Genomic DNA, 16715 nt, shown 5'->3' on the forward strand with positions numbered 1-16715 from the left:
TCTGGTGGGAAAGTAAATGGCGTTTCCATGTGCTGCTCTGGTTTGCCAGAAGTGGCTTAGTCATGCTGGCTACGACCCGGAAGCTACCGTATACGCCGGCTCCCTTGGCCAATAAAGCGAGATGAGCGCCACAACCCCAGAGTCCGCCACGACTGAACCTAATGGTCAGGGGTCCCTTTACCTTTTAAGGACCAGGGAACTGTAAATGCTTTCCTTTGTGATGAAGTAAGTGTGAAATACTATATTTGAGTGACAGGGGCAACCACTGGATCTCAGGTTCTACCTGAGACCACACCTTTCCTGTGACATACCTATGATGTATTGATGATGCTTCTGGAAATGTATGATGGGAAACTTTAAAATACTTATCTATCCATTGTTTGGGGCTTTTGGCTGCTTCATCTTTGTGGTAGTGGGAAGTCTTGTTGCAACAATTAAGATCATGCCACCGGGCCGCTGTTTGGCGTCTATGTCCTGGCTGAAGTCTCTCGCTTGTGACCCCCGACCGGAACCTATGGGAGCCAAGGTTAGGCAATTGTGGGGTGCTCCAATGACTCTCTTTTTCTTTTTCCTCTTCTTTCACCACCCATCATAGCAGAGTAAGATTGTCTTCCATGAACATGGTCTCAACAGTGAGTCCATAAGTGACTGTGGAGGCCAATTCTGGTTCCTGTTGTAAACAAAAAATCTTCCCTTTTCCCTTATGGGGTACCCAAGAGACCATATAGGTTCCCCATTAGTAAGAGAAAATGACAGAGGCCAACCAGAGAATATTGAGAAGCAAAGCAACTAGTAAACCTGATATTTATTGATCTGTTGCAACAGGGTGCCCCCTTCACACGCAGGAAAGGAGGACGGCCCCAGAATCAAGGTGTGCCTGCCCTTATATATACATTTTAAATTCCCTGCCCTGGAGCTCAAGACCGCCCCTCCATACATCATACATACATCACAGAAGGGGTGTAACACAAGATCACCCCCACATACCGTACCTACATCACAGAAAAGGCAGTCTACAGCAGAAATCTGAATGTGTTTTTCCTGTCTGCCAGGTTATCTGATTGCCTTTCCTGATAGTCTGTCACCCATTAAAATGCTGATTACTCAATTCCTGAGACAATAGGAAGGCTCCCTGACCCCCTCCCTCCTTGCAGAGAAAACGTTTGGTCAGTTTGGGAATCAAAAATGGTTTCAGGTTGGTCTTCCTGTGCTGATCTATGTACGTGCTTTTATGTACCACAGGGGTGTGGGACTTGTTTGTCTGTTCCCAACAGCAAGGGCTGGCGGACCAGCAAGGGCTTGCTTACTGCAAGGCCACCTTAGTTCCTGGCACCCAGCACCACCTAGCCAGCCCCAGAGGGACCATTCGCCTAGGGAGCTTGTAGCCAGGGCTGCTGCCACAAACAGCTGTGCAAGCCTTTGGGAGGTAGAGATGCAAGAGGGCACCCAAGGAGGGAGCGAAGGAAAGAGGGATGGAGGCCAGTGTTGCCTGTGGCACCCCTGAGCATCCTTCACGGCACCCCAGGGTGCCAGGGCACACTGGTTGAAAACCGCTGCAGAATAGACTTTGTTTATGTCTTCAGGCTGTCAACTGTACGAAACAAATTTTACTACACTGTGGGCTTTATAAACAAGCCAGGAACCAATTCATCAAAGCTTTCTTGGTGAATTCATCTGGTAAGTCTGATACCTTTTATCTCAAATATCTCCTTGGAAGATAAATAATATAATCCTGGCTGTGGCAAAATTTCTCTCAGGGGTAATAAGAATTAGAAATTGACATGCTCTGGATAGATAGATGAATAAATAATACTAATAATAATAATAACAATAATAATAATAATAATAATAATAATAATAATAATAATAATAATAATGAATTATCCCCCGCCCATCTGGCTGGGCTTCCCCAACCACTCTGGGCGGCGTCCAACAAAATATTAAAATACAGTAATGCACCAAACATTAAAAGATTCCCTAAACAGGGTTGCCCAGCAATGTTTTTCCTGTATCTCTGCTATATTTTGTTTTCAAAATTGATTTTGAGGTTCTTTGGACTGTAATAAAGTAAGTTTAGTGCTCCCACTACAGCTTTTTTCACATTCACTTAGAGGGTTTATCCACAGCGTGGGCTCCCAGATGCGCAGTCAGGCCATCACTCCCAATAAAGCTTTCTCCACACCCTATTCATTGATACAGTTTCTCCTTGGTGTGGGTTCTTTTGTGTAAAGTAAGGTGGTAATTGCGACTAAAGCTCTTTCCACACTCCAAACATTTAAAGGGTTTTTCCCCTGTGTGGGTTCTTTGATGTGCAGCAAGGCCTCCACTCTGGCAAAAGCTCTTTCCACACTCCATGCACTTGTGAGGTTTCACTCCTGTGTGGGTTCTCTGATGCACAGTAAGGTCACAGTTCCTATGGAAGCTCTTGCCACACTCCATGCATTTAAACGGTTTTGCCCACGTGTGCGTTCTTTGATGTGCAGCAAGGCCTCCACTCTGGCTAAAGCTTTTTCCGCACTCCATACATTTGTAAGGTTTCACTCCTGTGTGGGTCCTCTGGTGCTCAGTAAGGTCACTACTCTCATGGAAGCTTTTCCCACACTCAGTGCATATAAACGATTTATCCCATGTGTGTGTTCTTTGATGTGCAGTAAGGCTTTTACCATGTTTGAAACTCTTTTCACACACCATACATTTAAACGGTTTCTCCCCTGTGTGGGTTCTTTGATGTAAAGTAAGATGGTCACGTCGACTGAAGCTCTTTCCACACTCCATGCATGTAAATGGTTTCTCCCCTGTGTGAGTTCTTTGGTGCACATTTAGATCCCCACCACGACTGAAGCTCTTTCCACATTCTAAACATTTATATGCTTTCTCCTCTGTGTGGATGCTGTAACATATACTAGATTGTGATTGATACTTATATGGCTCACCACGTACTGGACATGACTTCCTTCTGCTTCCTTTGTGATCTTGAGAATTCAGGGGTACATGGACATCAATGTCCTGAGTTGCGGTGGATTTCTCTTCCCCATTCATTGACTTTTGGAGTGCTTCTTGATTGGCAAACATCTCTTTCCATGCTTCATTCTCTGATGTCAACATGGATGTCTCACCATTATTCTCATTATTCTGCCTATTACCTGTTTTGGGGGAGGGAGAAAAAGAAAATGCGTTTCAATTGCAAGGCAGAAGCAGATTCTCGTTATGGATCGAGCCCAGTTCTCTGCTTCTCCGATTCTATCGTTTTCAAGCGTCTCCCCTTCCTTCTCCCCAAGCCCTGCTGAATCTGAGGTTAGCTTCTGAATATGCTACAATCTCAGGATGACACCAAAATTCCTGCTCCACCTTCCACTTGCTGTTGTTGGGATAAATTATAAAGAGAGGTTCCTACACTGGAGATATCCCTCTCAGAAACCTGACAGGAGACTTGATATGGTTAGTCAGCAGTCAAAGAAACTATTAGAGGCAAGAAGGCTCCCTTCAAAAAATTGAAGTCTTGCCCAAATGAAGAGAACGAAAAGAAACTCAAATTTCGGTATCAAAGAGGGCAAGCAGACACCAAAGGATGCTACAGAAGACTTTCTATGACAGCCTATCTCAACCTGTGGGTCCCCAGATGTTGTTGAACCACAACTCCCATCACCCCTAGCTAGCAAGGCCAGAGCTCAGGGATGATGGGAGTTGTAGTCCGACAACATCTGGAGACCCACAGGTTGAGAACCGCTGTTCTATGAGCTTCTGGTCTGGGATAGCCTGACAACTGTTGACCATCTCTGTGCTGCATAGTTTCTCCTAACAAGGGAAGAGGGGGTCCTTACCCAGAGAGACCAAGTTCCCATAATTCTCCATCGTGACGTCCCACTGCAGGGCTCTTTGGCCTGGATCCAACAGAGCCCACTCCTCCTCCGTGAAAAACACAGCCACCTCCTCAAAGGTCAGTGAGCCCTGGAGAGAGAAAAGGGGGTTAGAAAATATTTGCTCCTCGCAACTGACGTAGAGAGCTGTGATTCTGGCATTGCATGACTTGATGACCCGTTGGGTTGCTGGGGTTTATGCGGTCAGGACTCCAGTGAAGCAAGAAGAGCACATCATAGAAACATAGCCCCATAAAATTGTAGGCTTGAATGGGACCTCCCCAAGCGTCCCCTAGTCCAGGAATCTCAATTTAAGCTTCCATGACCGAGGGGCAACCTCCAATACGGAGGTTTAAAAGTATTCACCAAATGTTGCCTCCGCACACGTAGTAATATATGTTCCATGTTTCACATATAGGTAAAGGTAAAGGACCCCCAGATGGTTAAGTCCAGTCAAAGGTGACTATTTGGTTGCAGCGCTCATCTCGCTTACAGGCCAAGGGAGCCGGCATTTGTCCACAGTTAGTCTTCCAGGTCATGTGGCCAGCATGACTAAACCGCTACTGGCACAGGGAGGACCATGATGAGTGCCAGAGTGCATGGAAACGTCATTTACCTTCCTGCCGCAGCAGTATCTATTTATCTACTTGCACTGGTATGCTTTCGAACTGCTAGATTGGCAGGAGCAGGACGAAGCAACAGGAGCTCACCCCGTTGTGGGGATTCGAACAGCCGACCTTCCGAGAGGCTCAGTAGTTTAGACCACAGCGCCACCCTGGTGCCTTCTTTCACGTATAAAACGAGATGGTATCTCTAAGCTTCTAAACAGTTTTTAAAGCCCAGCAGCTTGCTCTTGAGTCTCTCTCTGTGACTCTTACTACTACTACTACTAATAATAAATTTTATTTATACCCTGCTCTCCCTGGCCAAAGCTGGGCTCAGGGCAGCTAACACAAATAAAAGTACAATAAAAATATACCATATTTTTCGCCCTATAGGACGCACCTTTTCCCTTCCAAAAATGAAGGGGAAATGTGTGTGCGTCCTATGGGGCGAATGCAGGCTTTCGCTGAAGCCTGGAGAGCGAGGGGGGTCAGTGCGCACCAACCCCTCTCGCTCTCCAGGCTTTGCGCAGCTCTCCACAAGCCACGGGAGCCCAGCGCCCGCTGCTTGCGGAGAGTTGCCTGCATGCTGAAGCCTGGGCATGCTGAGCTCAGCGCGTCCAGGCTTCGCACAGCTCTCAGCAAGCAGCGGGAGCCAGCGCTGGGCTCCCACGGCTTGCAGAGATCTGCCTGTTCTGGGGGCTGGGATCAGGGGAAGCTCGGGCTTCCCCCACCCCAGCCCCGCACCTGGGGAAAAAATAATTTCCCCCCCTTTATTTCCCCCCCAAAAAACTAGGTGCGCCTTATGGGACGGTGCGTCCTATAGGGCGAAAAATACGGTAATAGAAAAAAACAAAATAAAGCCATTTAAAATACAGTGGTGCCTCGCAAGACGAAATAAATTCGTTCCGCAAGTCTCTTCGTCTTGCGAGTTTTTCGTCTTGCGATGCACGGTTTCCCATAGGAATGCATTGAAAATCAATTAATGCGTTCCTAGGGAAACCGCCTTCAGACCAGGTCCGGGGACAGTCTGTCCCCGGACCTCTTCTGAAGGCGGGGGGGGGGGGAGGGACAAGGGCTTTTATTCCCACCCCCAGCATTTTAAAAAACCCCGGGACAGCGGAGGACTTCTCCGCTGTCCGGGCGATCTTAAAATGCTGGCGGGCGGCATTTTAAAATCGCTCCCGGGACAGCGGAGGACTTCTCCGCTGTCCGGGGCGATTTAAAAGCCCCTGGGAAGGCAGGCAGGGGGGACAAAGACTTTTGCCCCCCGCCAGCCTTCAGAAGAGGTCCTGGACCTCTTCTGAAGGCGGGCGGGGGGCGAAAGTCTTTGCTCCCCCCGCCTGCCTTCAAAAGGTGTTCCCGCCCCACCGCCCGGCTTCGGAGGAGGTCCGAGGACAGTGGGGAAGACGCGCTGCGCTTCCCCGCTGTCCCGGATATTTCCCTATGGGCTGTCGTCTTGCGAAGCAAGCCCATAGGGAAATTCGTCTTGCGAAGAACCTCCAAAACAGAAAACCCTTTCGTCTAGCGGGTTTTCCGTCTTGCGAGGCGTTCGTCTTGCGAGGTACCACTGTAAAGGTTAAAATGCAATTTAAAATGCAGCCTCATTTTAAAGGTAGCCCACAAATCAAAACCATAAGGGGAGGGAAACACAAGGGTCAGACTGAGTCGAAACCAAAGGCCAGGCAGAACAGCTCTGTCTTGCAGGCCCTGCGGAAAGATGTCAAGTCCCGCAGGGCCCTAGTCTCTTGGGACAGAGCGTTCCACCAAGTCGGGGCCAGTACTGAAAAGGCCCTGGCCCTAGGTGAGATCAATCTAACTACCTTGTGACTTGGGACCTCCAAAGTGTTGTCATTTGTGGACCTTAAGGTCCTCCGCGGGGCATCCCAGGAGAGGCGGTCCCGTAGGTATGTGGGCCCTAGGCCGCAAATCTCTCTCGCAGCAAGCTCTTCTTGGTCTCCTCTCTTTCCTAAAACATTCCTGTTCAGTGGTTTGTTTGCATTTTCACAAACACACAGCACTTCTCTCTGAACACAAAACTGAGAAAAATGCGGATGACTGTGGGAGACTCACACATGCTAAGCCACCCTGCTACACGGTAAATTCTATTTTTTTTTTTTTATAATATTTTTTATTAGTTTTACAAAAGTTTTTATAACAGACAAACACAAAAAAGAAAACAAACAAACAAACAAGTATAATTTCATAATGTCATTTCATAAACTTCTTTCCTCGGACTTCCCCATACCTCCCCTTTCTGCATCCTCATGTCCAAATTTTATAGCAACTTATAAATGTTTTTTCCAACTCTAATTCATCATAGTCCTTTCTTATTCTAATCTTATATTACTGCAGCCCTTTCTCTCTATAGAATCTCGACATTCTAAGCTTCATCAAGTTTATAGTAGTCCTTAAGATAAATCTTGAATTTCTTCCAATCTTCTTCCGCAGTCTCCTTTCCCTGGTCTCGAATTCTGCTCGTCATTTCCGCCAATGTCATATAGTCAATCACTTTCATCTGCCATTCTTCCACGGTGGGTAGATCTTGTGTTTTCCAATACTTTGCGATCAATATTCTTGCTGCTGTTGTTGCATACATAAAGAATGTTCTATCCTTTTTTTGCACCAATTGGCCGACAATGCCCAAGAGAAAGGCCTCTGGTTTCTTAAGAAAGGTATATTTAAATACCTTTTTCATTTCATTATATATCATCTCCCAGAAGACCTTAATCTTCGGGCATGTCCACCAAAGATGATAAAAAGTACCTTCAGTTTCCTTACATTTCCAGCATTTATTGTCAGGCAAATGGTAAATTTTTGCTAGCTTAACTGGGGTCATGTACCACCTGTATACCATTTTCATCACATTTTCCTTTAAGGCACTACATGCCGTAAATTTAATTCCGGTGTTCCACAACCTTTCCCAGTCAGCAGACATAATATTATGACCAATGTCCTGTGCCCACTTAATCATAGTTGATTTAACTATTTCATCTTGTGTGTTCCATTTCAACAGCAAGTTATACATTCTTGACAAATTCTTAGTATTGGGTTCTAGCAGTTCTGTCTCGAGTTTTGATTTTTCCACCTGGAAGCCAATTTTCCTGTCTTGTTTAAAAACCTCCATTATTTGATAATAGTGGAGCCAATCTTGTACTTTGGGTTTTAGTTTTTCATGGCTCTTTAATTTCAGTTTCTCTCCATCCTGTTCTAAAATCTCACAATACTTTGGCCATCCGACCTCCATATTAACTTTCTTATGGGCCTTCGCCTCTAAGGGTGACAACCATCTAGGGGTTTTGTTTTCCAACAGGTCTTTATATCTCATCCAAACATTGAACAACGCTTTCCTTACAATGTGATTTTTAAAGGCACTATGCACTTTGATTTTGTCATACCATAAATATGCATGCCAACCGAATGCGTTATTGAAACCTTCTAAGTCCAAGATATCTGTATTCTCGAGGAGCATCCACTCTTTCAGCCAGCAGAATGCTGCTGCCTCATAGTACAATTTTAAGTCCGGCAGGGCAAATCCCCCTCTTTCTCTTGCATCTGTTAATATTTTATATTTTATTCTGGGCTTTTTGCCCTGCCAGACAAATTTCGCAATATCTTTCTGCCACCTCTTGAAACAGTCCATCTTGTCAATAATCTGCAAAGTTTGAAACAAAAATAACATTCTAGGCAAATTCTATAACCAGGGTGTCTCTGGACCTCAAATTAAGACTCAGGCAAATAGTAATATTTAGAACTTACTGGACTCCAGTCTGCTCGTTTATGAAAGGACTATCTAAGACATCTAGTTGCTGGAGATGTGACAGCGATTAAGCTTACCTAAAACATATGTTTGTACAATGTCCTAAGGGACGCGGGCAACGCTGTGGTGTAAACCACAGAGCCTAGGGCTTGCCGATCGGAAGGTCAGCAGTTTGAATCCCCCTGATGGGGTGCGCTCCCGTCTTTCGGTCCCAGCTCCTGCCCACCTAGCAGTTCAAAAGCACATCAAGTGCAAGTAGATAAATAGGCACCGCTCCGGCGGGAAGGTAAACAGCGTTTCTGTGCGCTGCTCTGGTTCGCCAGAAGCGGCTTAGTCATGGTGACCACATGACCCGGAAAAACTGTCTGCAGACAAATGTCGGCTCCCTTGGCCAGTAAAGCGAGATGAGGGCCCAATCCCAGAGTTGTTCGCAACTGGACTTAACTGTCAGGGGTCCCTTGACCTTTACAATGTCCTACATTGAAAAACTTTTGGCAGAAGGTAATAGAGATAATCAGCATGACAGCAGAGGAAAATGTCATTTTGAATGATATACCCAACACATGGAATCTAACAAAGGGGCAATATGAGCGGACTCTCCTCGCTCTCACTGCTGGTGTTGATGAACTGGAAAAATAAAAATGGAGTTCCCTTTAACGATTCAATTGAAGATTCATTTTTATAAATACCATATTAGGTTAAGGTCTGGTTAACTACACTAACAATTCCCCACCCCACCCCTTTTTGTAATGTAAACTTCTTTTCTGTGTCTTATGTACTTTTGTACTTCTTTATTTTTTCAATAAATAATGTAGAACACAAAAAAATTGCCCTGCTGTAAGACTTTAGGAAATCAGCCCTGAGTATTCACACCCCAGAGGACAGGGTCACACTTCAAAATGACCTTGACAGATTAGAGAACTGGGCCAAAACAAACAAGATGAACTTTAACAGGGAGAAATGTAAAGTATTGCACTTGGGCAAAAAAATGAGAGGCACAAATATGAGATGGATGACACCTGGCTTGAGAGCAGTACATGTGAAACGGATCTAGGAGTCTTGGTTGACCACAAACTTGACATAAGCCAACAGTGTGACGCAGCAGCTAAAAAAGCCAATGCAATTCTGGGCTGCATCAATAGGAGTATAGCATCTAGATCAAGGGAAGTAATAGTGCCACTGTATTCTGCTCTGGTCAGACCTCACCTGGAGTACTGTGTGCAGTTCTGGGCACCACAGTTCAAGAAGGACACTGACAAACTGGAACGTGTCCAGAGGAGGGCAATCAAAATGGTCAAAGGCCTGGAAACGATGCCTTATGAGGAACGGCTAAGGGAGCTGGGCATGTTTAGCCTGGGGAAGAGGAGGTTAAGGGGTGATATGATAGCCATGTTCAAATATATAAAAGGATGTCATATAGAGGAGGGAGAAAGGTTGTTTTCTGCTGCTCCAGAGAAGCGGACACGGAGCAATGGATCCAAAATACAAGAAAGAAGATTCCACCTAAACATTCGGAAGAACTTCCTGACAGTAAGAGCTGTTCGACAGTGGAATTTGCTGCCAAGGAGTGTGGTGGAGTCTCCTTCTTTGGAGGTCTTTAAGCAGAGGCTTGACAACCATATGTCAGGAGTGCTCTGATGGTGTTTCCTGCTTGGCAGGGGGTTGGACTCGATGGCCATTGTGGTCTCTTCCAACTCTATGATTCTATGATTCTATGGAAGGACAGATCGTGAAGCTGAGGCTCCAAGACTTTGGCCACCTCATGAGAAGAGAAGACTCCCTGGAAAAGACCCTGATGTTGGGAAAGGAGAAGGGGACGACAGAGGACGAGATGGTTGGACAGTGTTCTCGAAGCTACCAGCATGAGTCTGACCAAACTGCAGGAGGCAATGGAAGACAGGAGTGCCTTGCGTGCTCTGGTCCATGGGGTCACAAAGAGTCAGACATGACTAAACGACTAAACAACAACAAAGACTTGGGACTCCCTGCAGCTGCAATCTTGAGGGGGGGAAAGGGAATCTTTTACATTCCACTTGGTCAGAATAAACCATTTCCTTAACACAGGTCCCTCTCCATCTGTTGTGATTCTACGAAGGAAGCAGAGATCCTTGGAAAGGGATCAAGGAGCAGATCCTTTCAAGTCCTGGCTAACACCACTTCCCAGATCCCAAGTTTTTTCCATCTCCTACCTGACCAGGCAACTGAACGAACACCATTTCTTCTTTGTCACACAGTAAGGAAAGGCTGGGATGATCGGGCAGAGGAGTTCGGCTGCCTATGAGCAAAAGGAAAAAAGGAAACAGGAAGGATTCTTCTGCTGTCTCCTGTCACCTGCCTGGGTATACTTTGCCTGGGTATACTTTGCAGGTATGCAGCTTGGGGATCAGGGTGGGTTTTGATTTAAATCAAATCAATTTAAACCACGATTTAAGTCACTAGTCAGTAAGACTTGATTTAAATCTTTTTAAAAACAACAACAACAACAACACTCATTCTTGCTGTTATAATCTTAATATTTACAACCAGATAAAGGTTTCGTTTCTGGAATAATACATTTTCAGAGTAGTTTTTACAGGTATATCAAAAATTACTGATTTGGTTTTACTATTAAAAATACATAGAGTGAAATTATTGTAAGGTTTAATAGGTTAACTCTATATTCGGACAACTTTCCTGCTGTACTTTATTGGAAGGAGAATAATATTTTAAACAATTTAACTAAAACAATAACATTGTAACATATGTATCCATGTTTGCTAACTGATGTGGTTATACATTTCCACCCCCCAAAAAAAACCTTAAGACATAAAAACTTAAAACAAACCCTTATTTCCTGATGAATAGCCTTTGGACTATAATGTAACTTAAATAGGAAACTATCTTTAGAAAGATATTTCCTCCAAAGGCATTTTATTTTTAAAAATCCAATTTAATATTTTTTTTTAACCCTGATTTAAATAAACAAAATCCAAAATTTAAAAACCCCCAGTTTTTGTTGTTGTTGTTGTTGTTGTTTTTAAAAAATCATTGATTTTTTTAATCCACTCTGTTAGAGATACATCTGGATTCAGTTCTGTCCCTTGAGACTTTGGTGGTGCAAAGTGCCACCCATCACCTTTGGCTAGTGGCCAAGCTGCACCCCTATCTGCGCAGGAATAGCCTAAATTAAGCGTCCTCAAACTCAACCCTCCAGATGTTTTGAGACTGCAATTCCCATCATCCCTGACCACTGGTCCTGCTAGCTAGGGATCATGGGAGTTGTAGGCCAGAAAACATCCGGAGGGCCGTGTTAGAGGAAGCCTGGACTAACTTCTGTTGCCTTCGCTCTGGTAACCTCTAGGTTAGATTACATTGTATTTTGTTGCTTTAATTTGTTTTCCTTTTTTATTTATTTATTAACAATCTCTTATATCATATGACACATTTCATATAGCATATCTCGTATAACGTATACATATACACATGTATTGTGCATCTTCTTGAGTAAACATACATATAATCTGTGTAAGAAAAAGCATATACAAGTAGTATTTTGTTTACTTACATAAATTAAACTGATTCGTATTTTTAATATCTTTTGTTGTCTTATCTATTTATTAACATGAATTAAAGAAAGAAAAAACCAGGAAAGACAGTCCGCGGGCAGGTAGGGTTTCAGCCTGCGTACCAGATGGAGTTGATAAACAGCTGCACTGGACACAGTATTAACCTGCGCCTCCATGGACAGCTGTGAGTCCAAAATGACTCCCAGGCTGTGCACCTGGTACTTCTGTCTTGTCAGGATTCAACCTCAATCTGTTAGCCACCATCCATCCTACAACCTTCAGCTGGAGCAGAATTTCCCGGTTAGTCATGGAGGCAAGACAGTTTGGGCATATAAAACCACCACCCACCCCCGAGACCGTGATCAAACCAAAAACCCACTCCCAATTCCTCCTTACCCAGCGAAGGAGAAGCATCCATTCCACTGCCCTCTGGAATGGCTCTCCAGAACAGCTGCCTCCTCCTGCTGGCCGGCGGGACCTTCTCTGTGTCGTAAAATGGAAGGCCCCCATTTTTCAGCCTCTGGATCTGAAATAAAAATGGGGATCCCCACGCCGGGAAAGGGATTAGGAAGAGGCGTCCTGATGTCATCACGGGGGTGGGACACACCAAACATTTGCACATTCTATCCTCCCCTTGGGGAGTTTAGCTCTTAAAACGAATTCATACCAAAGTAGCTGAGACAGAGATTTCAGATGGGGAAACTCCACTGGACTGTCAAAATGGGATTTGGCATAAAAAGTGTAATGCTTTGATTCTGGTGTAGAAATTTGCTCCCTTTTTTAATTTGGCATGTGTTATTTAACTTTATTTTCTTTTATTGTAACAGATTAATGGGGCGGGGGGGGGAGGAATTCCAGGAGGTCGGATTAGATTGGGCATCCCCAAAATTGGCCCTCCAGATGTTTTGGGACTACAATTCCCATCATCCCTGACCACTGGTCCTGTTAGCTAGGGATGATGGGAGTTGTAGGCCAAAAACATCTGGAGGGCCGAGTTTGCCTATGCCTGATGGCCCTTTGGCAGGGTGGATTTGATTTAAATAAAATGGATTTAAATCACTAGTCTGTATGACTTGATTTAATTTTAATTTTTTTTTTTTACAGAAAGACTCTTTCTTGCTGGTATAATATTAATATTTACAACCAGATGAAGGTTTCGTTTTTGGAATAATAAATTTTCAGAGTAGTTTTTACAGTTACATTAAAAATTACTGATTTGGTTATACTATTAGAAATACATGGACAGATGGTTATGAAATTATTGTGAGGTTCAATAAGTTAGCTGTTTATATTTGGACAACTTTTCTGCTGCACTTAATAACAATTTAAACCATTTATTTAACTAAAACAATAACATTATGGCATGTTTGTTAACTGATGTGATTAGATAATTTAAAATAAACCATACTGAGTTTTAGCATGAAAAACTTAAAACAAATTTTATTTCCTTTGGACTATAATGTAACTTAAATAGAAAACTATCTTTAGAAATATTTTTACTCCAAAGGCATTTCAATTTGAAAATCCGATTTAAATGAAAAAATCCAATTTTTTATCATTGATTTTTATCCACCCTGCTATTTCGCTCCTTCCCAACTACAACAACAACAACAACAACAACAATAATAATAATAATAAAATTTATTTATATCCCACCCTCCCCAGCTGAAGCCGGGCTCAGAGCAGCTAAAACAGTAAAAGTAACACAGTTAACATAAAATCACAATCAATTAATTGAGATACGTTCAAAAATCAATTCATTCTAAAATCAATTCAGAATCAACCATTGGGCTAGAGTTCTGTGAAGATTACAGGGCTGTGCCCTGGCCAAAGGCCTGGTGGAACAGCTCTGTCTTGCAGGCCCTGCGGAAAGATGTCCCTAGTCTCTTGTGACAGAGAGTTCCACCAGATCGGGGCCACGGCCGAAAAAGCCCTGGCTCTGGTTGAGGCCAGCCTCACCTCCCTGTGGCCTGGGACCTCCAAGATGTTTTTGTTTGAAGACTGTAAGGTCCTCCGTGGGACATACCAGGAGAGGCGGTCCCGTAGGTACGATTTAAAGAAAGCGCTCTCACCTGCTCCTTTTCTTCCTGCCTCTTCTCTTCCGCCTGGCTCAGGAGGAAGCCTTCTGCCAGGGCCACCGCCTGGGAACTGGTCTCCGCTCCGCACTCCCTGACCCAGCTCTCCATCTCCGGGGGGAGGATAGTCAGGAACTGCTCCAAGACCACCAGGTCCAGCATCTGGGCCTTCGAGTGCTTTTCCGGCTTCAGCCACTGGCGGTAGAGGTGGTGGAGGCGGCTGCAGACCTCGCGAGGGCCCTCGGCCTCCTGGTAGCAAAACGCCCGGAAATGTTGGCGCTGGACGTCTGAGCTGGCATTGCCCTCGCCCAAGATCTGCTGCACGTTCCTTTCCCAGACCTCCCCAGTGCTCCCAGTCTGGGTGACGTGGGGGTCCTTTCCTCCCCTGGGAGCCGCTGAGTCTGGCTTTTCCATCTTCCAAAGTTCCCTGAAGGAATCCAAGGAATCCTTGGAGAATTTTGTTCCCAAACCAAAGGCTGCCGGAATTTGATTGGCGTTGGAGGAGAGGGCGTCGATGTCTGGCAAAGTCTGCAAGCCCCCCTCTTGCACACGCCTAAGGGAAAGATGCTTTGCTAGGAGCGAAGGGTGACCCCGGCTGGGACCTGTAAAAGACGGCAGAGACTTATAAGCAGCCGAGAGACAAGGGGGAGCAGTGGAGGCAGTCTGGTGTAGTGGTTAGTGTGTTGGGCTTCGACATGGGAGATGAAGAAGAGGAGGAGGAAGAATTTACTATTTATACCCCACCCATCTGGCTGGATTTCCCCAGCCACCCTGGGCAACTCCCAACAGAATACTAAAAACACGATAGAACAGGGGTCTGCAACCCGCGGCTCCGGAGCCGCATGTGGCTCTTTTACACCTTTGCCGCAGCTCCGGGGCGGATACTAGCGAGGGCATTGTGCGCCCCGACACTCCCCACTGTGGCGGGTGCTGTACTGGCTGTGACATCGCATGGGGGCGGTGCGTGCGTTAGTCACGCACCATCCCGACGTCACCTTCCCGCCCGCTGTCAGATCGCAGTTCCGGAGATATATTTATTTTAAATGTCGCAATGGTTTTGCGGCTCCCAGTTTTTTTTTCCTTCGGAAACGGGTCCAAGTGGCTCTTTTTGTCTTAAAGGTTGCAGACCCCTGCGATAGAACATCAGTCCTTAAAAACCTCCCTAAACAGGGCTGCCTTCAGATGTCTTCTAAAAATCAGATAGTTGTTCATTTCCTTGACAACTGGTGGGAGGGCATTCCACAGGGCGGGTGCCACCACCGAGAAGGCTCTCTGCCTGGTTCCCTACAACCTCACTTCTCCAGCGAGGGAACTACCAGAAGGCCCTTGGAGCTAGACCTCAGTGTCTGGACTGGTATACAGTCATACCTAGGGTTGAAGTTGCTTCAGGTTGAGCATTTTCGGGTTGCGCTCCGCGGTGACCCGGAAGTAATGGATTCGCTGGTCACACATGCGTAGATGGTCAAAATGGCATCACACACATGCGCAGAAGAGGCAAATCGCAATCCACACACGCGCAGACACGGGCTGTGTTCGCTTCAGGATGCGAACGGGGCTCCAGAACGGATCCTGTTCGTATCCAGAGGTACCACTGTACTGGGCCAGGATTAAGAGGCCAAGAAGTCTGATGATCAGGCCAGTGGCCAACAAGATTCCTATGGGGATCTTGAAAGCAGGATCTGAACCCAAGAGCCCTCTCCTCTCCTGTAATTTCCAGCAACTGATACTCCAAATTATTGCTGACTTCCACTTGCTCACTTCAAAGGCTTTACATGTCAACAAGGAAGTTCTAGGCCCTGCAACAGAACCTTTCAATAACTCTTCAGAAATTATTACTCTTACGTAATCCGCCAGGACAACCCTGATTTATTTCTTCCTGTAGCACCTTAAAGACCAACTAAGTTAGTTCTTGGTATAAGCTTTCGTGTGCATGCACACTTCTTCAGATACACATGTATCCGTGTATCTGAAGAAGTGTGCATGCACACGAAAGCTTATACCAAGAACTAACTTAGTTGGTCTTTAAGGTGCTACAGGAAGGAATTTTTTTATTTTGACTATGGCAGACCAACACGGCTACCTATCTGTAACCTGATTTCTTTGTCTTTCAGGGCCCGGTGTCCTTTGAGGAGGTGGCTGTGCAGCCAAGAAGCCCACTTAGCTTTTCTCTCCCCAACCTCAGTTGCATTTGCCTCCCCCCCCCTCTCCCCTTGGAGGAAGAGACAGCAGGGGCTGTTGGCGAGAGAGGTAAGTCCCAAAATTCTTCCCTCTCTCTCTTGGCAGAGTTAAGCCCAATGCAGACCATTAAAACCTGGACCTTTAAAACACCCACAAACCAGTGGAGGTTATATTTCTACTTACAAGAGTTTCAGGAGCTGCAGCAAACAAGACAAGTTAAAAAAAAAAAGAGCGAAGAAGGAAAAAGGACTTAGAAAGGAACTTGGCAGGAGAATGATCTCCCTTTGGAGAGATTTGATTCCCAGGTTCTGCTTCCTCTCGCCTCCTTCTTCCTACAAGGCAGAAGAGGGAGGGAACCTGCTAAGCCCCGCCCACTTGGGAAACTTGACCTCAGGGCTCGGGTTAACCCTTCCGTGCCCGCAAGGTGAGTCAGCAGCTGCCTACTGCAATAGCGCCCTGATTATTATTTTTTTGCAGGGGGGGGGGAGGAGATCCCAGGCTCGTTTGATGCTCTGCGCGCCCCCTCCCTTCCTCCGATGCCACCCTCCCCTCCTCCCTGCACGCCTCTCCAGGAACCCAGCCTCTTTAACCCCTTCCTCGCCGCGGACGCACACACAGAGGGCCTCCCCCCCGCCCGCCCACCCCCGGGATCCCTTTGCAAAAGCCGCGCCTGCAAGAGGACTTTGCAGCTGGGGGCG

General features: G+C 45.8%; 1 protein-coding gene and 1 long non-coding RNA gene across 3 annotated transcripts in view; one reads left to right on the plus strand and one right to left on the minus strand.

The window, feature by feature from the left end:
- The window catches only part of LOC309527467, a 175147-nt gene that overhangs the window by 116015 nt on the left and 42417 nt on the right, over positions 1-16715 (plus strand). The window lies entirely within an intron of this gene.
- On the minus strand, positions 1839-16562 carry LOC309527345 (zinc finger protein 213-like). Of its 2 annotated transcripts, XM_082214125.1 has the most exons (7): positions 16201-16562; positions 13837-14441; positions 12161-12290; positions 11764-11808; positions 10409-10494; positions 3822-3948; positions 1839-3143 (listed from the first exon to the last, which is right to left on the minus strand). In XM_082214125.1, exons 2-7 carry the CDS (start codon positions 14251-14253, stop codon positions 2188-2190), a joined length of 1761 nt encoding a protein of 586 aa, XP_082070251.1. In that variant the 5' UTR covers positions 14254-14441; positions 16201-16562; the 3' UTR covers positions 1839-2187. The 2 variants fall into 2 exon arrangements, with proteins under 2 accessions (XP_082070251.1, XP_082070252.1); XM_082214126.1 differs by lacking the exon at positions 11764-11808 and having other exon boundaries at positions 1840-3143; positions 16201-16560.

Source organism: Podarcis vaucheri, assembly GCF_965113315.1.
Source record: "Podarcis vaucheri genome assembly, chromosome: 2".
Lineage (NCBI taxonomy): Eukaryota > Metazoa > Chordata > Lepidosauria > Squamata > Lacertidae > Podarcis > Podarcis vaucheri.